The sequence below is a fragment of the Gallus gallus genome, chromosome 18, assembly GCF_016699485.2.
Source record: "Gallus gallus isolate bGalGal1 chromosome 18, bGalGal1.mat.broiler.GRCg7b, whole genome shotgun sequence".
In the NCBI taxonomy this organism is placed as follows: domain Eukaryota; kingdom Metazoa; phylum Chordata; class Aves; order Galliformes; family Phasianidae; genus Gallus; species Gallus gallus.
Window position 1 is genome coordinate 5,134,243 of NC_052549.1, and position 25,204 is coordinate 5,159,446.

At 46.8% G+C, this 25,204-nt stretch overlaps 1 protein-coding gene across 13 annotated transcripts; it reads left to right on the top strand.

Annotated features, from left to right (window-relative positions):
- The first annotated feature begins 264 nt into the window (after positions 1-264).
- Positions 265-20,480, top strand: EXOC7 (exocyst complex component 7). Of its 13 annotated transcripts, XM_015295150.4 has the most exons (22): positions 265-421; positions 902-967; positions 1,983-2,167; positions 2,750-2,855; positions 3,388-3,610; positions 5,106-5,273; positions 6,292-6,303; positions 10,115-10,207; positions 11,177-11,245; positions 12,512-12,657; positions 12,966-13,118; positions 13,792-13,890; positions 14,469-14,531; positions 14,854-14,920; positions 16,217-16,255; positions 17,298-17,363; positions 17,949-18,069; positions 18,458-18,553; positions 18,858-18,921; positions 19,437-19,478; positions 19,660-19,793; positions 20,230-20,480. In XM_015295150.4, exons 1-22 carry the CDS (start codon positions 362-364, stop codon positions 20,330-20,332), a joined length of 2,175 nt encoding a protein of 724 aa, XP_015150636.1. In that variant the 5' UTR covers positions 265-361; the 3' UTR covers positions 20,333-20,480. The 13 variants fall into 13 exon arrangements, with proteins under 13 accessions (XP_015150636.1, XP_015150638.1, XP_015150640.1 ...); XM_015295152.4 differs by lacking the exon at positions 16,217-16,255; XM_015295154.4 differs by lacking the exon at positions 11,177-11,245.
- Positions 20,481-25,204: the final 4,724 nt, after the last annotated feature.

Genomic DNA, 25,204 nt, shown 5'->3' on the forward strand with positions numbered 1-25,204 from the left:
TCGCTGACACTGGGGTCACTCTGTACATCCTGGCAGAGAAAGGGTGCCACACTGGGACACACCACGCCCCTCCCAAGATGGCGGCGCGGCCTGTACGCCACACTCAAGGTGGCTGCCAATAATTCTTTTGCGCATGCGCCTTATACTCCCGCCAGCCGCGCTCAAGGAGTCTGCGCACCAGCGCAGCTCTCCTTCCGTCCCCTCTGCGCCGGAGGCCACTCTTGAGATGGCACTTTGCGTTTCTGCGCATGCGCAACGTGCCTTGCCGCTCCCAAGATGGCGCCGTGGCGGTGACCGGCCGGAAGAGGGCTGTGGTAGCGGGGTTCCTCTGTGGAGCGCGGCCCTGGCGCCCCGCAGCACGATGATCCCCACCGAGGAGATGTCGGCCCGCAGGAGGGAAATCGAAGACAAGCTCAAGCAGGTGGGGCTGGGCCGGGGGCACGCCGCGGGCCCTGTCAGTGCCTGGATGTGGGGCTGGGCCTTCAGCCCCAGCGCGTTGCCTCGGAGACGGGCCTGGCAGCGGCCTTGCGGCTCCCGGGGGTCTGTGAGCGTCGCCAGGTCCCCTCAGGGCTGAGGGTTCTCCTCAGGGCTAAGGGGTGTCTGTGTGCTCCCTGCCCGCTCCTAGGGCACGGTGGCTTTCTGACGGCTCAGTCTCACTGCGGCTGGGCTATGGGTGGTGCCTGTGGGAGGTGTGTGGTCTGAACCGGGGTGGTAAAGGCGTTAGTTTTGCGTTGTGCTTTGAGTGCAAGGCTCGTGGGCTCAGAGTAGCGGAGGGAAATGGGTGATCCTTAACAACCTCACTCCTTGCATAATGCTTCCCACCCTGGGTTAGATGCTGTTTTCTCTCAGGAGAAAAACAGCATCTCAGGAGAAAAACTCTCTCTTTTCATCCTAATTGCAGGAAGAAGAAACTCTGTCCTTTATCAAAGAGAGTCTTGAGAAGAGCGACCAGCTCACAAAGAACATGGTAAGGAGCTCCTTGAAGTTTAGCCTTAATGTTGGATCAGGGTCTGTGCATCCTTAGGAAAACTCATATTCAAGGGTGGCATTGTACTTATCTGAAGAATATAGAGTAATAAATCACTTGCTTTTACACTCCACAGGTTGGTTTCAAACCCATGCCTCCCTTCTGGGTAGGTGTGGGCGCAAAACAAAGGCTTCATCTCCTTACAGTCTGTCCTTGGGAAGTGGCATTAATAGACCCCAAACCGATTTGTGCAACAGCATCATGTTCTTGCTTCATAAAGGTCTTGTTTGGAATTTGTTTGGTAATACTTTGCTTAAGAGGTAGAAAGTAATTATTGCACTCTAATTGGTGCTAGTAGGCCCTCAACTGGCATACAACATTCAGCTCTGTGTTCAGCAATTTAAAAAAGTCATAGGAGCACCACCAGATAAGTTTGGAGGATTCATCATAAGAGTGCATCTTGAAAGAATTGCATTTTGACCCAGAAGAGGTGATGATAAGACACCTTCTGTGGGCTTGCTAAGGTTTTCCACAGTTCAGAAGTGACAGACCCTTTTAAAAAACAAATACTTACAATGTAAAAGAATGTTCATGCTATACTGTGCCTTTATGTTGTACTTCTCTGTTTTACAGCTTAGTGTTATGGAGCAAAATGGCTGACAGGTTATGTTTTTATTGATCTCTTTTATCTAAGGCACCTCCAGGCATTTCCAGTGGCTTTGTTTCTTGCTATCAAGTAAAATTTTGCTCTTCCTTAATACTATTTTGATATGTTTGCGTGCTTTACAAATGTAAAGTTGGCCTATCTTTGACAGCAGGTGATCCGTATTGTAATTATTCATTAGGACATAGAAAGTTTAAACAGCCTGCCTTAAGGAGCCATGGCAAATTTGTATCAAGCCTGGAACAGAAGTGGGGCCTGAAGGTGCCTGATTGCCCTACTCTAGCTACTAACCTGTAGTGTGAATTCACGTGGAGGGATGTCCTCAACTCTTTTTTCTCTCTTGGCATGCAGGTTTCTATCCTTTCCTCCTTTGAAAGTCGTCTGATGAAGCTGGAGAACTCGATCATCCCTGTCCATAAACAGACAGAGAATCTACAGCGCTTGCAGGAGAACGTGGAGAAAACCTTGTCCTGCTTGGATCACGTCATCAGTTACTACCATGTGGCTAAGGACACAGAAAAGATCATAAAGGAAGGGTGAGTTCAGTAGCTAGGTCTTGCTGGCGTGCTTCATCCTATCAATTTTAGGGACAGATGTATGCGCTGACTCTGCACACTCAGTTTCCTTGTTTCCTTCTCACATTCCTTTTCCACCATTAGTCCCGTAGAAAACTTCCTGACTTGACTTTCAGTAATTCACTGCTCAGACTCTGCACTGATGTCTCTTCCAGATTTTACACGTGTGCTGCCATACAAAGCTCATGATCATCGGTGGCTTCTCTTCTTTCCTCTACCCTTTTCCCAAAAGTTCATCATGCCCTGTCAGTGTTGTTGCTGCCTCCATGATGAACTGAAGCTGTGCTGAAGCCTGCTTTCAGTTTCTAGGAGGCTGTGATGGCCCTTCCTTTGGGGTGCTCAGTCATCAGCACTTCTGTGCTTGCTGCATGAATTGCCTTTTCTACTGTGGCGTTGAGTGGTAGCAAGACAGAATTCATGAACTCCTTCTAGCTGGAGAGAAAATGATTTAACTTTTCTGTGTTATTTTCATTCTGAGTCTGTCCTGCTGCTGACTTCGTACTTTCTTCCTCTGATCCTTTTTATCTTTGCTTTTATTTTTAGCCCCACTGGGAGGCTGGAGGAGTACTTGAATTGCATGGATAAAATCCAGAAAGCAGTGGAATACTTTCAGGACAACAATCCAGACAGCCCGGAGCTGAACCGTGTGGTAGGTCACGGGTCTGGAAGCTTACATGGGTGAGACAGGGACAGCCATAGCCCTGCCACCTGCCCTCTTGCTGTGAGAGGCTGGTGGGCTTTGCTGCCTGGTAAAGAAGTTGTTTGGGCACAGCTAAAAAAATGATTGCTTTGGTTTCTGTTTGAGTCTGAACCCAGCAGCATTTCTGCTTGTGATATTTTGCTCTTTTCGTGCTTTATGCCATTAGGATTTCTAAAAGTATACCCTGCACGTGAGATAGAGATGCTAGAACCTTCCCTCTGAGTAGCTCTTGTCAGCCCTTCCATTACTTGAACAGTATGGGAGATCTTTTTTAATCCCACTTGTAAACTGAGCGACTTCCAGGCATTTCCGTATGTACTGTCGTTAAAAGTCTCTTAGCTACAGGCATTGCAGTTTGAAGCATGCAGTGCTTGACAGTGATTAGAAACACCGCAGAAAGTGCAGTCTCATGCAGAAAGACTTGTGAGTGACTGATTACAGAAACCCTGTTCTTCTTCTGTCCTCTCTTGTTTTCTGCCAGAAATCCCTCTTTGAGAGGGGAAAAGAGTCCTTGGAGTCAGAGTTCCGCAGCTTGATGACACGACACACCAAGCCTGTCCCACCCATCCTCATCCTGGACCTGATCAGTGGAGATGATGAAATGGACACACAGGAGGAGATGTCACTGGAGCAACTCCCAGAGAGTGTCCTGCACGATGTCATCCGCATTTCTGGCTGGCTGGTGGAAAATGGCAGGAATCAAGGTTGGCAGTGCTGCGTGGTGTTCCCTTGTAGTTCCCTGTTGAGTGCTCTCCCACTGGTCATCACCTGAGGCTGAGGGCAGAAGCAGGGTGTTAGAGCTGCAATCATCTACTGCTCAGATATCAGAAATGTGCAAGGCAACGATGACTTTCTCCCTCCTGTGAACTATTTATGAGCAAACAGTTTTTAATTAAATGTGACCAAAGAGGGCTATGAAAGCAGCACAGAATATTTTCTTCAGTCAATACAGCTCTTTCCTGTTTTGCAGCATCAGAGTTTACCTACATCCTTATTTTCTATTACTGACTTTTCCTTTGGTATGGAATGACTTAGTGGACCTGTTACAGGAAGGCTGTTCTTTCACATACATGCAGCTACTAGAACTACCCCCACTCCAATGATTTAATTCTGAGTGGGGATTACTGTGCCAAGCAAGTATGACAAACAGCCTTAAAAGCTGCTTAAGAATAATTCCACGATCAAAGGAAGCAACTGAAGTGTATATGGCTCATTCTTGTTAGGCAGTTTATATTCTGCTTTCAGACAGTGAACCCCCCATTTAATCTCTGTGGGCCCTGAAACCTGAGAATTGTTTGAAGTTTTTCATGCTGGAAATGGAGTGCATGAATTGATTTCATAGTGTCTTGCACAAACATCTCCCATCAGTTCCAAAACTGATGCGCTCTTGGTTGTGGCATGCATTTACTCTTGGGTGTGGTGGGAGGGTCTGAGTGAATACAGCAGAGGAAGGAACCCTGTTTTTTAAGAAAATAGGAGATTTTTTTCCAGCTTTCATCTATCAACAGGACAGCAGCTGAGCCTGAGGCATGGGCAGGTGGGTTGCATGCTGGAGTCAAATGCAAGAGACTCTTGAGGAATGGGTTCTAAGGGCCTTGGGCTGGAGAAGAGGCAGGTTCAGGGTGTGGTAGTGACATGGAGAAGGAAAGGGGATGGAACTGGAGGAAGAGTAAATGGGCTGGAAAGGGAGAGCACTGTGCTGAATGCAGTGTTAATTGGCTTGTCCTCCAAAGCATCCTTCTGGAAGAGAGGCCTGGAAGAGATATGGTTGGGTCTGGTGTGAGACGTGATGGAACACTCTGTGGCTTCTTGGTTGCAAAGTCAACCTTAGAGCTGTGACAGGAAAAGCAGGGTTTCCTGTGGGAATGGAGGATTCACAGGGATTGCCTGGATTCCATTTCAGGTTTCACCGTCTCTGTGTTATGTCTGTTTCAGTTTCTCCATTATGAGATAGTACAGATGAGACAGATGTCTCTCTAAGTCATTGCTCTTGCTATCGAGTCTATTTATATTTTAGTTTCTGGATTTAGAGTTGTTGATTTGATGTTCTGGAAGGGAAAAGCCCTTGTTTAGTTTCCCACATCAACGCCGTTAAAATCCCCTTTGGGCCACGGTGTTTCAGGAACAGTTTTTTTTTCTTTTTTTGCCATGTAGTGTTTCCTGTTTGCTTATAATCCTGCTTCTACTCTGTCTCCTTAGATTTCATGACAGTGTACTTTCAAATCCGCTCTGTCCAGCTTGACCGCTCCATCAAGGGGCTGAAGGACCACTTCCGTAAGAACAGCTCTTCCACAGGGGTCCCGTATTCCCCTGCCATTCAGAACAAAAGGAAGGACACTCCCACCAAAAAGCCAATCAAGAGACCAGGTGAGTCCCTGAATGGGGGATCTCTGTACAGTATATCATCTTGCCTGGGTGTTTGGCACACTTGTACGGGACCTCTCACTGCTGAAGTAGATTCTGTGCACTTTCCAGGCAGGAGGAGGAATGGGATTTCAGAAGTAAGCACCTCTTCTCTGCCTTGGATTCAATACTGAGATTACAGGCCTTGTCTCCATTTCTCAAGTCATTGGGTCTGTTCTCTGGGCAATGTACAGAACAGGCCATTACTTTAACAAAGGAGGTCAGTAAAAAGAGACCTGCGGGAGAAAGAAGTTAATGTGATATGAGAACATTTGTCCTCAGCCTTGGAACATGGAATATCTCCTGTGTTACAGCAACATGGAAAACTCAGGCCTGATGAGGCATACCACTTTGATCACTAGTTATGAGTAAAATGTTACTGTGCTATGGGAAGCTGAGGATTCATCAGGAGTTGAAGCAGAGACTAGGCAGGTGCCTACAGACAGAAAATCCAAAGGTGTACTAATCAAATTTTGGAAGGGCTGTTAAAGCTTTTGCCTCAGCCTGTCTGTGGCTCTTGAGTTATTCTGCTTGCCCTTGTAATGGAGTTTTACTGTGTTCTCTGTAGCTGATGAGGCTGATCACTCCTGTGTACTGCTCCAGCTGGAGTGTGGTGCTGAGGTTCTGGGCTCTGAAATATGCCATCTAGTTGGGAGCATGGCTGGGAGGGTCAGCAGAAGCTGGCACATGCCTCCCATGGCTGAGCAGTGATGCTATCCCTCCGTGTCTATCCCAGCACCTTGCTATCTCCAGAGTAAATAGGGGTGGAAGTCAGAAAAGAATGGACTGTTGTGGGTTTGTTTGGCAAAAAACTCTCTTCCAGCCCAGTATTCCTGCCGTGTTGTCCAAATACTTCCCATGGGTTCAGGAAAATAAGAAATGTGGATAGGGAATGGGAATGGATGGGGTGGGGAGTGAGAGAGGAAAGAATATCCATCTTAATTGTGTTGTGTTTATTTTTATAATCCCGATGTGAATGCAGTCCTCATCCCAGGTAATGTATGTCTATGTATGTGTGTGCTGACCCTGGTGCTTGCTTTCTTCACTTCTGAATGGAGAGGCTTTGTTGGACCTCTTTGTGCTAAAGCAGAGGGTGTGCCTGGGATATTTGGAGAGGGAAAGCTGCCTGCAGAAATCTATACATCCAGAGCTCGCCCATCTGGTGCTTCTAAATCAATCTGTGCCATTGCTGCTGTGCCCTGGAGCTGTTCCTGAGAGCTGATGTGTGAGTTGCAGCCAGCATTTTAACAGGTGTTCCCTGTCAGCAGTCAGCAGAGAACCACCTGACAAAGGGATGTCTCACACCACACTTGACTTTCCTATGGAGCTTTTAAAAATGTTCTTTAGCACTTTTTTAAACGAGTCTCAAATCTTGGATGCTTACACAGAGAGAAAACAGTCCACACAAGCTTTTGTTTTCTACAGACAAGGCTCCTCCAAAATGGATGCATTTGGGCATCCAAAACTACTGAATACCTCAGCTGTAAACTTGCCAAGAGGTTTGGCTTCTTTTTGCTCAGTTTAATCACAGTTTGTGAGATGGGTCAGGTAGCAGTCGCAGAGCACAGTCTGAATGTACTCACACAGCTGACAGTGTATGAAGGACAGAGCATTTCAAATGATCTACTGGGGGTGTTGTCAATCCCAGGGAAAAGATAGTGGCTAATTTGTCTCCAGTCTTCTGTGAACGAAGGCAGAGAACCAGACTGTGGCTCTTGAAGGGCAGGAGTGGTTAAACCTTATACGACACCCATCTCGTATGGCACTAAATTGTAATGAAATGAAATTAGATAGTAGGGGAAGATAATACTCAAGCTCAGATTCGCCAGTATTTCTGCAGTTCTGTCAGCTTTCAAGGACAGCTCCTGAGGTGAAAGTCTGATACTCTTTCCACACTGGTACAGTGATTCTCTTAATAATAACATTCATCTGATGATATTTGATTCACCTGATTTTAGCTTTTGTTCAATTACAGACAAATAATTTTTGTTTTTTTTCTGTGCTATTGTTTCAATAAGGAAAATCCCACAAAACTGTGTTTCAGGTGAGGGATTTTCTCAATGTTTGGACACGGGAGTCGATTTCCTTGATCCTCAGGGAAGAGTATCCCAGTGCACACCCCAATGCACACTTTAACCTGTTGCAGGGGATCAATAACAAACTAAGGCTGATGTTCTATAACCTTTTTTACCCACAGAGCAAAGTGGAAGGGAAGTTGCAGCTAAAGGGAAAGCGAGATATTAGGGACAGAGTAACAAGGCAGAAACATCCCCCTCCCCAGACAGCGTGTTGGATTCTGGAGAGTGTACTCCATGTCCTTGTATTGTGTGAGAGAGTCTTCATCTCCATCATCATTTCATTTGTTGGTATACCCTGCACTGTCTCCTCTTGTTAAAGTATGCAATTAGCATTCTGTCAGTCAGATTTTTAAAGCCAAATCATCTCCTCTGAACTGAAACTTGCCAAGTTGAGTTGGAGAAATCTCTGGCTTTTATTGTTTATTATTTTTTAAGCAGTTTGATGGGAGCTCTTTCCCAGTTTGCTTCCTTAGCAGCTCAGTTTTACCTACCAGCAGGGTGCTACCTGAAGACAGGCTGTGTGCAGCCTTTGTGTGGCAGAATAAAGAGACTGTTCCTGCTTCCCATATTGATCACTGCCTGGCTGGAATGTGATGCTTTCATTAGTAGCTGAAATGCCATCCCATTTGGTCTGAGAGCTGCCTAACAAGGGAAAGCAATCGTGGAACAAAAGCATTTGTTTTGCACTAGAATCCATTAAAGGCTAATGACAAGGCTAAGTAAGAGGGATATGGCAGCACTGAAGTGATGTCTACAAACATTTAGGGTGTGTGTCAGTGTGTGTGCTGGTAATTGTGCTTATGTAAATGAAGGCAGAGGTGTTTCAACTCTCATCAGAGAGAGAAAACCATGGGACTGAGCTGTGGAGAAGTGCACTAAGGTCCCTGCAAGGGGAGATCCTGCTGGCAGCAGCAATAGTACTGTCTGCTTGATATTTAAACCAAAAACAAGGTTTCTGAATGTAGCTAGGAGTGAAGTGGAAGAGTTGGTTGTGAAAAGCCCCAGGAGGCTTGGAAGAAGTGATGTTCTTCCCTCTCGCTTGATCACATGGAAGAAGCTTGGAGTGAATCTATCAGCACAAGGTCATGAGTCGTCCCACTTGCCTGGCGTGGGGCTAGAGTTTTCCTGCCAGCCTAAAGTGGTTTACAGATGGATGTTCTCCTGTTTATTGTAAACAAGCATGCATGTACTCCTGTTGATTGCAAGCCCTGGAGAGGCACTTTGGTAATTAATTCACTGGGAACCTCTGTCCTGTTCCTTGCTGCTCAGATTGAGATGCCATGTTTGCAAGATGTGACGATTCCATCAGCCTGCCAGACACCTGGTCAGTGTGTAGGGTTAGGATTAGGGACTGGAGAGCAAGAAGTTACAGAGCCCCTGTGTGAGGGGGGGAGTGTGTGCAAATGAGCTGGCAAAGGAAGATGAGCTGTGCCAAAAGGTCTCAGTGTAAAGTCCTTTTCAAGATGACCCCAGATGGGGTGTTGGAACTGGTCAGTGCCTGGAGTTAGGGTTTGGAGAGGGAGCACAGTGCCCTGTGATCCTGTGCCTCAGGGCACTGTTCTGCAGTGTGCTCTTGTTTTTCCCCCAGGGTTAGCTGTCCTCAGCTTCTGGCAGTTGGCACTCATTTCCTGCCTGCACTGTGTTTAACATTTACTGGTGGATGCAGGCATTTTCTGCATGTTTGAAGTATTTATTGCTTTAAAACAGAGGAATGATTCTTAGTGTTGTTGACAGCCCCATTTTTATTTCGTTGATCCTTTTTCATTTACTCAGCCCAGTTCTGTTTCAGCTGGGTTTTCTATGGAGAGTCCTTCTGCCTTCCTAAAGCTTTCTGTTCCCTGTTGTGCAGGCAAAGGTGAAGCTCTGCTGTGGGAAGATGTCCATATGCTTGTGATAATTGTAGCTTGTTGCATGACCACTAACCTTTTAATGTGGAAACAGTGCTTGGTTTTTAGTTGTCCCATTAATGCTTTTTTTGTATATGCTCTCTAGCTGTATATCCAGCACCAGCTTTTGTTCAGTTCTGTCTGTTTTTTATTTGTGTGTGTTAAGTACAAATCTTTTAACCCACTGTTGTTTTTTTGTTTCGTTTTGTTTTTTTTTTTTTTTCCCATGGTTTTAATTGATTTGAGATTACTTTAGAAGAAAAGTGTCTCGGGGATTAGGATGACTTAATACGAGTTAGACATGGGTGGGCAGCATCCGTTATTCTGATTCCTGTGATGGGAATTACTGCTGCAATTGCTCTCTCGAGTCCCTGAGGTTGTCACTCTTATCACTTCCTGGAACGCCAGAGATCATTCCTTATCTTGGCTGTGGGGATCTGTATTGAGCATGCTCAGAAAATACCCCTCAGAAGGGCACCTCTTCCTGCAGCTCTGAGGATGAGCTGTGTTTGTGGCTCTGGGAGCAGGCAATGCCATGCTGGATGGAAATTGTCCACTCCGTAGCTCAGGGGAGGCTGCAAAACAGCCAAGTGTATTCTGTAGCCATGGCTGAACTTCATATCCTCCCCTTGAAGAAGGGAGGCAACCTGAAAATGCCACTGCGTCAGCATGTTTGGACATGAGTTTTGGGTTCTTCACATACTGAGCATGCTCATTGGTGCCCAGCATCCTCTCGCTGGGCCCAGGTGACAGCTGCTGGTGAAGGGCTGGTGTTCTGGGTTTGTTCTCTTTCACTCATTTTCTAGGTCTTCTTGTCTCTTCTCTCTGGCTCTGGTGACAGGCACGATCCGTAAGGCTCAGAACCTTCTGAAACAGTACTCTCAGCATGGTCTAGATGGGAAAAAGGGGGCCTCTAACCTCATTCCTATGGAAGGTAATCACAGCTCAAGCTACTTCACCTTTGAGCTTCTCTGTGTTATCAGCCTTGCTTTTCCAGGTGGGGCTTCCATTAGCCAAGTGCTTGGTGGACAGCATGATAAGTAGAGCTATCCTTGGGGAACTGGGGAGGCAGTGGAGGGCCAAATTAGGTCTCTGAATTTAGTGTCTAAATTTCAAAGTCTCTGTAGACGTAAGTGTAGATGGAGAAGAATCCTACCTTAAAGCAGTCAGTCCATCGTGGGAACGTGGCTAATGGAAGCTCTGCTCTGATGACATGTGCCTGTGGTGTTTCTGTTCTTTTCTTTTTGCCTGGACTTTGAGACATTCAGTTTCCTAGTGACCTTTCCAAACCTGATGTAGAAGTGTCACACCACAGTGAGCCCAGTGCATCATCTGTGAAGACTTACTTAAACGGTCTCCTTCCATATTCCAATCTCCTATGCTCATAGAAATCTTACCAGAGAGGGAAGGTCACTTGCTTCACAGCATCTGTAAGACCTTTTTAACTCCTGCTACATATTCATTTGGAGTAGATCTCTTCAGCACCTACATTGTAGCCTACTGAGTCCCAGACAGTGACTAGAATCACTCGCTGGGGGGAAAAAAAGTTCTCAGTGCTGAGCAGGAGATGGGCCTTGAGTTTGTAATGGTTGTGGGTACAAATTGGACTTCTGGTGCCTACTATTCAGTTCAGAGCTTATGGCTCTGAGGAGGTTCAAGCGACACCTATGGCCCAGGAAATGACCGAACTCTCACTTCTCATCAGGTTTCAAAGGGTTGTTATTGCTACACAGCCCCATACAGGGATTTGGTTAGGTAGCATTCCTGGGACTGTGTAGGGAAAAAATGTCAATCAGATGAAATAAGCCAAGCTTGAAGCAGCTTCCAGCCAGTGTGAGCATCCGTGCTGTAACCACCCTGGATAAATTGCGCCTTCTGTTTGTGCCGGCTGACATCTCACTAGGTCATGAGCATGATTTACGAGTTAAACACCTTTCCGATTCCCTGAGCGACAAGCATGGGCCGGTTGCTGGTAAGTACCGTGTTGTCACTTCATAACAAGCTGGCTAACATCCCTTCTTTTCAGCATGTTTCACAGTAGTCTTGTAGCCAGTGGCTGTTCATCTACGTGGTAGTCCTGGAGCATCTCTGGCTGTGAAGCTCTGGCTCTTCTCAGTAGAATTCACTCCTACTAATTGCACACGGCCCAAGCCCTCAAACGGGGGACCCCAGTTTTGCCTAAGCAAAGGCTGATGGCCACCATGCTGAGGGGCTTTCTTGTAGGTAGCTACTGGCTTGGTTAATGCTGACGTGTAGCAAACAGGGATCACATGTGGCATGTAGTACACTGTAAGCCATGTGTAATACCACGTCACGTTTGCTTGTCACTTGCTGCCCAGAACTTATAAAAGATCATCCTGAGGTACCTGTCATTGTTGGTTCTTTCTCCCATCTGTAGTTGCTGATGCTGCTGGCAGGAGGGAGGCAGCAGCCTGCAGCTTACAGAAAGCCTCTCTGCATTAATTTTGCTGTTCTATAGTGGTTACTACAGGAATCTGAGTAATGCAGGATGATGTGAGTCCATTTGTGTCTGTCCTGTTGACAAATCCAGCTAGTGGCTGGCATCAGTTGGTGTGTGCCTTTGTTTCTTACTGGCACTTCTTATGCCTACCGTATAGGTTCCTTGCTGGGTCTTGAGATGTTCGTATGCTGAGAATTTGAATATTCACATTTGCGTGCACCATTTTGTGGCAGATACCTCACCTAACTGTGTCTATATTCCTGCTTCATAGGATTTAGTCGTCCTTCTGCCTGTTGTTCTCTTTAGTTACTGCCTATGTGAAGAGGCTGCCTTCCAGTACAGCCTTGATTTCCCAGAAATGCTGATGCAGCATGGCAGTTCTTCATCTACCTGACGAGTGGAGATAAGGAATTCTAAAAATACAAGGAGAGGCGTTGAATAATTCACCTCAGGCATTCCTTAGTGTGGTGCTCTGTGTTCAAGCCCTTGTTTAAATTTAGTTCGCATCCCAGAAGAGCTTCAAACTTGCCTTCTGTCACAAGGCTGGGAAGAGCTGGTGTTATCCTGATGTGTCAGTTTCCTGAACCACAGATGGCCTCCTCTGGGGTGTGCAGTTCTTTCCATGCACAGACCAAGGGGGCACCAGGACGGGCACAAAGCCAGAACTGCTTGTTTAAGAACTGTGTGCTTTTTGTGTAGTCTGAGGCCTTGGAGTGATCAGAGCTGCTGGAAGCTCAGTTCATGTTTGGTTCTCTTAAAAACATCTTGCCCTTACAGGGAGGGATGATGTGTTCGACATCGAGATCGATGCGTATATTCACTGTGTGAGTGCCTTTGTCAAACTGGCCCAGAGTGAGTACCAGCTCCTGACAGAAATCGTCCCAGAGCACCACCAGAAGAAGACTTTTGATTCCCTCATCCAGGTCAGTTGGGCCTCTCCCCTTTGTATCTCTTGTAAAGAATTCGTACAAATGCTTTTTCCCTTCTTCATTATGAGAATATGGATTCTTCCATCTGCTGCGGGTGCCCAAGAGCACCAGCACTGTTAATGCTGTCCTTCCAGATCTGTGCAGGGAACCAGTGCAGATGGCCATGGAGAATGTGTGTTCTGTGTCTGGGTACCACAAGTGACCCGTCAGCTAAATTTACATACTCGATGGGTACCAAGCAGCCCCTTATGCTGCTTGGGCAGAAGTCACTGCTTACTTCTGACTGACTGGCTTTGTTACAGGAGTCATTAGATAACTTGATCATGGAGGGCGATAACATTGTCTCAGCAGCCCGGAAAGCCATCATCCGACACGACTATTCAGCTGTGCTCACCATCTTCCCCATCCTCAAGCACCTCAAGCAGATGAAGCCAGAATTTGACCAGGTCTTGCAGGTGAGTACGATGGGAGTGAAGACATTTGTATGACTTGGGTTTTCTGGAGAGCTTTGAAAGAGATGACTACAGTGGCTTTGAACAAAGCAGTGTCACTTCTGTCCTTCAGCATAGCTGCACCTGTCACTCCCTGTGTTGCTTCTTTCTGGGCCAGCACCTCTCAGCAGCAGTTCTGTCTCTTTTGTCATGACCTGGTGATGGACTATCTACATTATTCTGTAGCATATGTGACCACTGCAGTGTTTCATCTCTGATACTGCACTGTTGAGCTTAGTTTAAACTGTGCTTGCTGACATCTGGACCATCACCTCCTCGAGGAGAGCCTGCTTGGACCATGACAGAAGGTGCTCCAGGTATCAGATATGGCATCCAGGTTTAGCAAGGCTCTTTTCCATCTGGAGCTGATGACTGATTCACCAGCCTGCTCTGTTAGGTACTGCACAAGAGGAAATACAAGAGGGAGCAAGTCCTGGTTGTCATTAATGTCACAGCATCTTCCTCTCCTGTCACACCAAAGAATGCAGGATTTCACTCGTTGATTAGGGCTATAAATATTCTTTCGATATGTGGTGAATGAGATGATTGGCTGTAGGGGAAAGAGAAGGATAAGTGCTGGACAAAGGGTCAGATACTGCTTGTTTTCTTTCTCTGATCTGTTATGGGACTATTTCAGGGAACTGCAGCAGGCACAAAGAACAAACTGCCAGGGCTGATCACTTCCATGGAGACAACTGGTGCAAAGGCACTGGAAGAGTTTGCTGACAACATAAAGGTAGGATTACCTTCACTGTTCTCTCTAGCAAGACAAGCAGGTTTAGAAAGGGAGGTTTTATGAGCAGAACTCCCAGCTGAGCTTTTCACTTTCCATGAATGAGGCCACCTACTTTCTGACTCTAAGGCAGGGCTCTGCTTGCTGGATTGTATTGGAGCGTCAGCTGCAAATACTGAACGCTGGCTGCTGGTTTCAAATACAAGAGGCCTCCACGGATATTCAAGTCAAATCTCAGAATTTAATCCTGTTTGAAAAGAAAGGAAAAGTGCTGACTTAAAAAGTTCTGGAGGACTCAGGCTAAACTGTCCCTTTATCAGGTGGCGTTTGGTCAATGCAGTGACCTGTAAGCAAGCTGAACTTTTGATGGTCGTGTCCTAAACAAAGCCCCTGTGATCCTGAGCTGCCAGTGCTCAGGAGCTATGTTTACTGAGTACCAGGAGGTGGCACTGTGAGAGACAAGTATGGAGCTGTTGAGAGGCTAAATGAACAAGCGTACAGCCCACTTGCAGCAGCAGTTGTATTGTAGATACCTTCATTTTCCTTACGTGCTCATCGTATGTCTCTTTCTTTCTTCTTAGAATGACCCAGACAAGGAATATAACATGCCAAAGGATGGGACAGTTCATGAACTCACCAGCAACGTATGTGTTGATGATTTGAATCATTTGTAGTCAAAAACAGCCTCTGAAAAGATTTTAGAAAGAGCAGCAGGGAAATTTCTGGTTTTAAATTAAGCTGTCTTGGTGTTAGAAGGGCAATTAACCAGCTTCCATGGAAAAATTAGCTGATTACCCGTTCTAAGATGTGAAGTGATTGTGTGGGTAAAATCCAGCAACTCAAAAGAGCATTGTAATCTGTTTTTTGAAGGCTTTTGAGTAAGAGATGTGTTCCTTCATGATCCTTAGTAGCAGAGCATAAAAACAATTGACTCTGTGTTTCCTAACTTCCCTTCCTCTTTTCCAGGCCATCCTTTTCCTACAACAATTGTTGGATTTCCAGGAGACAGCAGGTGCCATGCTGGCATCTCAAGGTACATGCATGGGGTTTATTTGGGCATGCAGTCCCTTTTCCAAATCACCTAGACGTGTTCCCTGAAAAGATCAAACCTCAACACGCGCTGTGAACTGGTTCTACTCCTGTCCTTTGCCTTGTGGTGTGTCCTGTCCTCCAGTCTGCTATGCCCATACAGTTGGTTCTCTGGAGAACTCCAGGGTATGCAGAGCGTTTCCCTCCTTGCCTTCCACATTTGCTCTTATCAGGTACTTGTCAGATTGATTGATATTGTAGTATTGAGAGAGGATGCCTTAGACATTTAGTTCTAAATCTGACACAGAACCAATTCCCTGTGACTATACTGAACAAGGTCCACTTCAGTTAGCTGTAACTGGGCTATAAGGTGATGAATTACCTTCTTGCTCTGCCACAGTCTCTGGTTAGAGTACAACAGCAGTAGCAAGAACAGTCTCCTCAGCGTGCAGCTACTGTCAGGCTGGGACTCCTGAGCTATTCATGTGCTGTGAAAAGTTATCGGTGGGAGAAGTTTTAGCTCTGCTCTTGAGGTTGCTAAAGAAACTAGTTCCAGAAGGAAGTACATGTATCAGAAGCTAAGAGCACTGGCCTCGTGTAACGGTGCTGAGGATGCTGTTGCTTATCAGCTAGAGCTTGACTCTTAGTGCTGTGCAGAACAGCAGCTCACAGCTCTGTAGTGAGCCCTTGGCCTAGACAGAGCTTGTGCTTTCAAATAGGTCAGAACAGAGCAGGCTAGTGAGGTGGAGAACTGGAGCACAGCACAGGACATCAGTGCACAGCAAGGCTGTTCTCACTTTGAGTTTCACTGTGGTTACTGAGTTTTGGTCAAGTTGCAGTTCCTGTTCAGCTGACATCACTCTAGACAGAGCATCATCAGATCAGAGAAATTTGGGAGCATTCACTTCTATTAACAAAGGCATCTGCTCTGGGATGGTGAATTGCACCCAAAGGTGCTTCTCTAATGACACTTTCCAGTTGCTTGCTCAGATGTGGATGCCTGGAGTTGAGTTTGAAAACTTTCATAGTGATCCCAAATGATAGGAAATGCATGCATTTTTTCCCCCTAGCAGGGGAAGGGAGGTTAGACTCAGCCTTTTCTCCATGATTTCCAGCTCCATTTGTGGCCTTGGAGGGACTCCTGCCTGCTCTCTGGTGTAACTGTCTGTGGCTGCTCTGTGTTAATATCTGCTTAATTCTCAAAGGGAAGGTGGTCTCTAACCTGTGTTTTTGCACTTTGCATTACTTTTTCTCTCTTCTCCCTCCCCTTTTTCTCTCTGCTCTGCCTTAATCCTTTTAGTTCTTGGGGACACATACAATATTCCTTTAGATCACAGAGGTAAGCAGACTTACCCTCACATACCCCCTTATATTGCCTTGGACACTTGTGATGTATGTTAATTCTTTGTTCTCCAGGAGTGATAAATAAATTAACACATAAAAGAAAAAAAAAAAAAAAAAGGGAGAGACACACAATTGTAAAGGGAAAAGGGGAGGGGAGGGTAAGTAACTCTTGCCAATGGGCTGGAGAGAATAGGGCTTGTCACCTTCAGACAAAGAAGGATGCCACATGAACTGAAACAGGCTAAAGGCACTCTCATGGCACTGAGTCTGTTTGGCATGGGTAGCAAATTGGCCCAGCTGGTGTCATGCCTTATCCCATGTGTGCTTGGTTCCTCATTGTCCAACTCCTGGCAACAGGAGCCTTGAGGCCTTTCCCATGGGGTGCTTACGAACTCAGACCACCCGAGCTAGGCCTGGCTGCCAAACTCTCTGGTAGGGAAGGAGGAGATAGCTGCCCTGTGTGTCCCAAGCCCTCGGGGGCAAAAAGCCATCCCTCTGGTGCACAGACAGGGGGACATGTGCCAGCCCGCAGTCACTGCTTGTCTATAAGCAGGTGTTCATGCTGGTGTGGTCCCTCGTACGGAGCCAAGCAGGCCCTGTCAGCAACTGTGGGGATGGCTGAAACTTTCCAGAGCTCTTCTGCTTGTTTCAATTACTGTTGCATGCCTGCTGATAACAGCTCCAGCTCGTTTGTTCTCTGCCTGCAAATTGCTGTTGCTTAAAACCCCGTTTTGGGTGGTTGGGAAAGGACGGGGAGGATGTGCTTCTAATCAAGAAGATGGAGGGTATCCTCTGAGCGATAGGGAAAGGTTTCTGCCAGGGTGCTCAGCACCTGGTACAGATGCAAGGATCATCCTCGCCCTGGATAATCCACTGACAATCATCACTGAAGCAGGGAGCTAATTTCACTGTCTACAGGAGCTCAGCACTAATTCCATAGCAACAGGGAAGGGGCTTGCCTGCATAGAATCAGGCTGACCACGTATGCCCTCCTCTTTCCCATGGCATATTAACTGGCCTGAGACTTTTCTTTTCAGAGACCAGCTCTTCAGCTAGTAGTTACAGTTCGGACTTCAGCAGGCGACTGCTGAGTACCTACATCTGTGAGTACTTTGCACACTTTCCCACATTTGCATGGGCTGTTTTTCACTTGACTTCTTGGGTGACGTGCACTCTTTGCTCTGTGTGATATTTCTGTGTTTGAGCTGGAGTATTATGCAGAGATTGGATAGGAATAGTCAGATTGGGTGTTTTATCCTGTTACAATTAGACAAGACAAAGTACAATGCAGAATTTCATTTTGCTTTTATCATCAGTTGCCTTAAACTGTTTTCCCACTGTTCTTTGGGCCTTTAGTCCTGCCTAACTGCAGGAGGGTCTCTGTAAAATCTGTTTTCTGTTTAACAGTAAAGTGTTCAGATGAGTTCACAGTACTGCCTTATGGTGATATCTGTTGTAAAGGTGGTCAGGTCTGCCAGGTTCCCTGAGATGAACCTCTGTTGTGGTGAGGCTGAGTTTGATCACCCATGCTGGATCTGGAACTGGACCCTTGTCTGTACATTTAGTTGAGGCTGTGCTATTTTCTTTGCTGTGGATTACCAGGAACAGCACAGAGCTCTCTGTTTCCATTATCAGTAACAAGAAGTCTCACTGCAAAACTTTTCGTCCTCTGTTGTTCTCTCTTTAAGGCAAAGTGCTGGGCAACTTGCAGCTTAACCTTCTTAGTAAATCCAAGGTTTATGAAGACCCAGCTTTGAGTGCCATTTTTCTGCACAACAACTACAACTACATTCTGAAATCTCTGGAGAAGTAAGTATGTATTGGAGTTAATCTCTCTGAAGTCTAGGCTGATGCTGAGCACAGTTTTCAAGCAGACTTTGGTGTACTGAGTGTGTTTACTTGCGTGTCTGTCCCAGCTCTCCTATACTGCATTCTTGAAGCTGCTCTTCTGAAACCTTTGCCCTATGTATAAGCATTACATTATACAAGAGTGGAAGATGAAAGCATCAGAGATGCCTTATGTTGCAGAGAATCCTTTTATCTTGAGAGGATTGACAGTGTTGCTTTGGAGAGCAACTTGGAGTAGCTCCTGTCTCCCAGTTTGTGCATTTCAAGGTCCCTTTACAGGAAAAAGGCACAGATCTTGCTGATAGCAGCTGGCTCATGTGCTTCCTCATGTTTTCTGTTCTTGTTTCAGGTCTGAGCTGATCCAGTTGGTAGCTGTGACACAGAAGACAGCTGAGAGGTCTTACCGGGAGCTCATTGAACAGCAGATCCAGACCTACCAGCGCAGGTCAGGTGGCATCCCCTCTGTTCTTCCCTCAGTTTTGTCGTAGTTTTTTAAGAGCTTCTTGAGAGATTCATGGCCAACGCTGGTGGAGAGTGGGAGAGATTCACCTAAAACAGAAACTAGTCTGAAACCAAACCCAAATATTCTGTTTCCCAAGCAATTAATCTAACTTAAAAACTGGTCACTGTGGAAGGCTTTGGTGGATGCTTTATCCAGTTTGGCCTTTGGCCATGGGTCAGAGCATAATAGCTCTGAGGTATTACTAACTCCTTCTCTTTGCTCCTTTCCCATCTCATTTTGAATTCAGCTGGTTAAAGGTGACAGATTACATCTCGGAGAGGAATCTGCCTGTCTTTCAACCAGGAGTGAAGGTGAGAGGATGGACAAGGGTGGTTTTTAGATGATAGAAACTGCCAGAATCTTGTCCTTTGTCATTTTCAAAAATTCCCAGAAACCTTCATTATGTCTCATACCAGTATTGCTGTGTGGAGTGAATACTGTGTCTGGGACAGGATAGGGAACAGCACTGCCTTCTAATCTCTCCTGTCCAGATTCACACAAGTCTTTTTAATTTCTACCTCTAGTCTTTTCACCTGAGCAAATGCTGCTATTTTGGATTTGCAAAAGCTGGACACCTTTCCTTAGAAGGGGCTCAAAGCATAAAAGTACTCTATTTTTATGCCTGTTCTGGCTGAAAATTACCCTCTTTAAACATACTTCAGATGAAAGCCAGTTGTATGTAGGGTGCACTGCTCACTGCAGCTTTTTCTCCTCCCTGCTTTAGGAGAAGTTTAAGCTAAATAGGTAGGATTTTACTTAAGTTGGATGGGGAATTTGTGGGCAAAATGTGATGTTGGATTTTTACTTCTTTCCCTCCTTGTTGCAGCTCAAGGATAAGGAGAGGCAGATGATAAAGGAGCGCTTTAAGGTAAGGAGGCATGAGATAGAATAAGAACAGCCCATGGCTGACTGGGACAGAGAAACAGGGATAGGAATAAGATCTGCCTAAGGAGGAGGCCTGTCCAGTGGTGGTCACCAACGGAGGGGAGAAATACTGCAATAGAGACACAATTGCAGTTGGGACACTCACTGAGTTTTATTTTGGGCAGGGCTTTAATGATGGGCTGGAGGAGCTGTGCAAGATCCAGAAAGCCTGGGCAATCCCAGACGTGGAGCAGCGGGACAAAATTCGCCGGGCACAGAAAACCATTGTGAAAGAGACCTATGGTGCCTTCCTGAACAGGTGAGAACCTCCTGCAACACTGTCATCTCTTCTGTGGATTTACTGTGGTTTCTGGGGCCTAGGCTAGCCAGAGCTAAGGCACTTTTCTACCGTCCCGTTCTAGCTTTTTTATCTCGCATGTTAAAATGTCCCTGGGGGAGTTCTATTAGTTGTCAACATTTACTTGTCACCCTGATTCCTTGCTCAGGGAGTGCAGGTGTTCTAGTTAGCACAAAGCTCTGAGCCACTTTAGATTGTTCATGTCAACCTCAGGAGACCCATTGTAGATATCCTGTCAGATTGAAGTGGAACATGCTGGAGTGGAGCTGATTTCTCTGGCAGAGGAAGGACACAGGTGGGAGCAGCCTCACTCAGTGTGGAGAAGAGGAGGCGAGGGTTAATGGGTCTTTTGCTCTGTTTGCTCTGCTTGCTACCTAAAGGTTGTTTTCCTTTGCAGGTATAGCAGTGTGCCCTTCACCAAGAACCCTGAGAAGTACATCAAATACCAGGTCGACCAGGTGGGAGAGATGATTGAAAAGCTGTTTGACACATCAGCATAAACCTACAACTTGTACTCTTCAGCAGTCAAGTACAAGTCAGTGCTCCATCAGCAACCTTTGTGACTCCCTTCCCCTCTCCCCTGCCCCATTGTTGTGGGCAGGGTGTTATACTTGTATTTATCAGATTTATAAACCTGTGGAAACACTACCTCCTGTCTGTCTTTGCCTTCTTCTCTGGATACTGAGCAAATACTGAAGATGTGCAGTGCTGTGTCTTGATTTATATCTGTACATCTTCAGGCTCCTTTATAAATGTTCACACTTCGATGCACAGCTGACACAGGGAGTGTGTGAATCCATATGGGTACAGTCCTTCTCTCTAGGACAACCAGCTGTAAGCGCCCAATAGTGCTGCCTGCTTCCCTGATGGGTTTTGGGAATCACAGTTCTGTAGGATACCAAAGGATTTTCCCATGGTTGCTCTTAACTCTCATTCTCTTTAATAATGAGCTGAGATGATAATTCTAGGGTATAGTATTGTCTGTGGTGGAGCTCAGCGGACCTACAGCTCCTCTATGTGCAGGGAATGTTTTACCCCAAAGCTTCGTTAGCTGTCCCAGTCGCAGTTCTCTGTCCTGTATAAGGCCACGATAGAAAGGGCAGTGACATGCTGCAGTGGGGTTGGAGGGCAGTGAGAACCAGAGGGAGATCCTTGGCATCCTGACTGGTTGCTACTCCTTGATGTGAGGCAGAACATGTGTAAAAGTGTTCCCATAGTGATGTCTGAAGAGCACCTTCTTCCCAGTTCTTCTTTGTACCCTGTCTTGGTACCTGATGCATCTCTTTCCTGCAAGCAGCCAAGTCCATTCTCTTTATATAACCTATGAGTATCACATGAGAAACAAATGCTACTTCCCTAGCATAATTTCCTGGGCACTAGTCCAGCCAGCAGTGTGACTTGGAGTGGTACTTGCAGGCTTTACCATGGGAGCTGAATTTGGCCATCTTCACGCCAAAGCCTTTCAGAGCTTTGGAGCGTGTTTGTCTTTGTGTTCTCAGTCCAGGTACCTCTTGCTCCCACCTCGCTCCTGCTGCTTGCTCTATTATGGGGTCTTATCTATCATTTGCCTATCGCAACACTTGAAATAGGGGTTTCCATAGAGCTAGGTATGCTCACAATAGCTGCTACTTTGCAATTGGGAGCAAGTCCATTATTCACCTAAGCATGTGTTTACAGAATTGAATGTATGCTGGCATCTAATTAGCCCAGCAATGGAAGAGCCATTGTGTCACCGTCTGGGACACTGCAAAACAGAACGTGGATGGAACAGGAGAGGAGGTGACAAGACAGACCTCAGTGTGAAATAGAGTGAGAGCAGATGGTAGAAAGGTAGGGAGCAGCATTTTAACCCTCTGCTGCTGTGCATCCACCAACTCTGCCTTTTCTTTTCCACGCAGCGTGCCTCAGAGCTGCAAGGTGGGCTGTGCCTTAGGAGCAGTCTGACCTAGGTGGTTGCAGTGCCAATGGATAAAGACTGGCCAAGGGCATCTCTCTTCTCATGTTGTGCAAGAGTTGGATGTTAGAGCCTGGATAATACAGGTCCTGCCATGGCAGAGCCTGGGCTGCCGCCTGCACAGACAGCTGGTTCTCAGGTAGCTCTTGGCCTTTCTAAACCCCTGACGTTTTAATCATAAACCTAGATCTAAGTGTGGTTTGAAACACTCAGATGGTGTAGAAACCTCCTTTAAGACAATAACAACAGCAGCTATGCCATCTGAGAGGTTAGTCCAGCCCAGATTTGTTCCACTCCGTGGGTTTAAATCTCAATCGCATCTGCCTGGCCCTTTGGGTTCGCAGTACCCCCCCGAGAGCCCTGCCTTCTGATCTCAAATGCTTGAGGAAATCTGAGATATCAGTGCTATCTGTTTTTCCTCTGCAAGCTCTGAGAGCCTTTCCAAGGCTGGCAGGTCCTGGATAGAGTGTTTTTAAGCATAAGCAAAGCATTGCTGGCATGCGTTGTGTGCGGTGTCGAGCATGCTGGATGCACACTCTGACATTCACCAGAATGATCTGGATTCCATCTTTCTGGATCTGTTTCTGCTGCAGCAGTGATCTGATGTGTATTTCTTTCTCCAGGAATTTGTTGATGTGCTCAGGCTGAGGCTATAAAACATGTGCTTTATTGCAGCTGAGTCCAGGACAAAGTGATTCACCTGGAATGGTTGCAAGCAAAACTGAGGGAAGGAAGCAGGGGGAGCTTAGCAGCCTTCCTGTACCTAGCAGGGGCCTACAAGAAAACTTGAGAGGCACTCTCTGTCAGGGAGTTCAGGTGATAAGACAAGGAGGAATGGTTTTCAACTAAAAGAGGGGTGATCTAGATTAGATATTAGGAAGAAATTCTTCACTCAGAGGGTGGTGAGGCATTGCTGCCCAGAGAAGCTGTGTGCCCCATCCTTGGCAGTGCTCAAGACCAGGCTGGGTGTACTTTTAGCAACTTGGTGCACAGAAAGGAGTGCTCGCCCCTCTGGGCTGCCTTGAGGGTTCTAGCAGTGGCCAACTCTGCACAGTGCTCAGGACCAGCACTGCATGCTCTTTGGCTTTTTATGGTAAGGAATGCGTGTGCAACACGTTAAATAAGAGTGATCCTGCCAACAGTGCAGTGGTTCCAGCTGAGACTGCTGGCAGAGATGACAGCTGAAAGCTGCACAATGCTGCTGGGCCTGACACACTTTTCCCCCTTGCTTCCTCCAAGGATCCTACTGGTTTTAAGGCCTTTCCCTTTCTTCCTTTGCAGCCCCTGGTTCTGCTCTGGCTGCCAGTGCATCCTCTAATGCCCATGGGCAAGTGTTTTGTTTCTCAGTATTTGGACTTGAGGGGCTGGAGACCCACTTCTGTTTCAGGAGAACTGTTTTTAATGCAAGGGGCCAGACTGGAGGGGTGTGCTAGGGTTTGGGAGTGCTACCTGCTCTCATGAAATCCTCTTTTGCTGCCCCAAAACAACAGGTCTTTGTCAAACTTAGCAGGGACGGGGACATGGGACAGAATCCCTGCAGATTTCCTGCTGCTGCAGTTTGCAACTGGAAGTCAGGTACAGCAGAAAGCTCAAAAACCTCAGCCCCCCTGCATTCCATTGCGATACCAGGCAGGAAATTTGGCACAGTAAGTGTTTAAAAGCAATTCCTGGAAAACCAGCATTAAAACTGTACTCTGGCAAGCTCACGTTAACCCGAGCTTTCAGTCTTGTCTCTGTGAGCTCTGCTGGGCTTGATGAAAGCTGAATTTAGCTTATTTATTTCCTTGTCCCCATTGGATCCACTTTTATTAAACTTTAACCTTTACATTTTATTAAACTTTAAGATGCTGAGGCTCAGCATCTCACATCTCCTCCTCCTCTGCTTGCGGCAGCTCCACTCCTTCTGTGTGCACCTTTGTGCACAGATGCTTGATTCCAAGCTCTCCCACCTCTCTGGGTTTGTGCTGCTTATAAGCCCTTGGCAGCAGTCACAGAGGCAGTGGAGCATCTGCTCTATTTCTGCACGGTCCTGTAAATGGTGTAATGATCCAGCAGCCAGCCTGGGCTTCCATCTTGTTGCCTGTGAGCAAGCAGCTATGGATCAGCATGTGAGGATCCATAAAACAGGGAGGAGAGGGGGTGGAGGTGTCGCACTGTAGAGATCACGAAGAGCATGAGACTTGGTTTAACCCAAATCCCACCTGCAAAGAGGAGTGGGCTTGGGCTGCTGCAAGAGGAAGGGACAGGAGATCAGTGGATCCGTGTGAATTTTGGGATGTGCTCTTCAAAGCAGGGATGGTGGTGGCAGGATGTGCTGTGTCTCCAAGTGCAGTTCCCTTCTCTGTGTGCTCCATCTCAGCTCTGCTGGCACCCACCGGCCAGGGGAGCCAAGCAGCAATGAGTCACTGCAGTCAGTTTTTGGGAAGGTTATGTTAAATGTGATTAATGGATGTGCTGAAAGTCCCTGCAAATCATTCTCCTTGTTCTCTAAATCATTTCTTGTTAGGTTAGAAGATTGCTTGTCCTTTCTTCGCTGATATTTCTGCATCTCCACATATGTGCATGTATTGATTCTGTATTTGACTGCAGCATCACAGCACTGCTATCCCATGTCTCCAGCTGAATATGGTTCCTGAGCAGCTCCCTGGGGGACCCAGCTCTGCTAAGCTCTGGGGACAGCTTTACTTTTATCGCTGGTATCTCCTCTACAACAGCACCCAGCTATGCCAGCATGGGGAACCTGTCATTGGTGCAGTAAGGAGATGGTGGGACAATGTCCCTGGCACGAGCAGGGCTCCAGGTCCAGCAGCAGGGATTGCACCCCATGGTGCAGGGTGCTGAGGGCAGGAGGAGGCTTTGAGCTGTGCTGGTGTGGCTGTTGCAACGCTTCCCTGGCTGGAAAGGGTTCAGCAGGGGAGGTAAATACAGATATGAGTAATGGCGCTGTTTATATAATCACACTCTGTGACTTATGCTGTGAGCAGGCCTAGACTAAATATAATGGTCATTGATAGGAGGCAGGGGCTGATTTCTGGCCCTCCATGTGAGGACAGGAAACTGATTATAATAACACACAGTGGGGGGAAAATGAGTGTTTGACAGCACCGAGCTCTTGGGGAGGGAAGGCCAAACCTGGGAGGGAAACAGCGCAGTGCCAAGGAGGAGTGGGGCTGTGGGGTCACAGCCCCAGACAGCCCCCACAGTGTGTCCTAATGCTGTGTTTTCAGGAGTCCTCACCTCTGCCCATGATTTCTCCCCCCTGCCCCTTAGCATCCCTTATCCTAAGGGTGAGCAAAGCAAAGCGGAGCAAGGAGTAGCTTCATCCCAGCCCCAATTGCACCGAGCAGGAGGGAAAGGGAGGAGGTGAATGCTCCAGGGGTTGCAGGGTATCCTAAGGGAGGTGACAACAGCTGCAGGA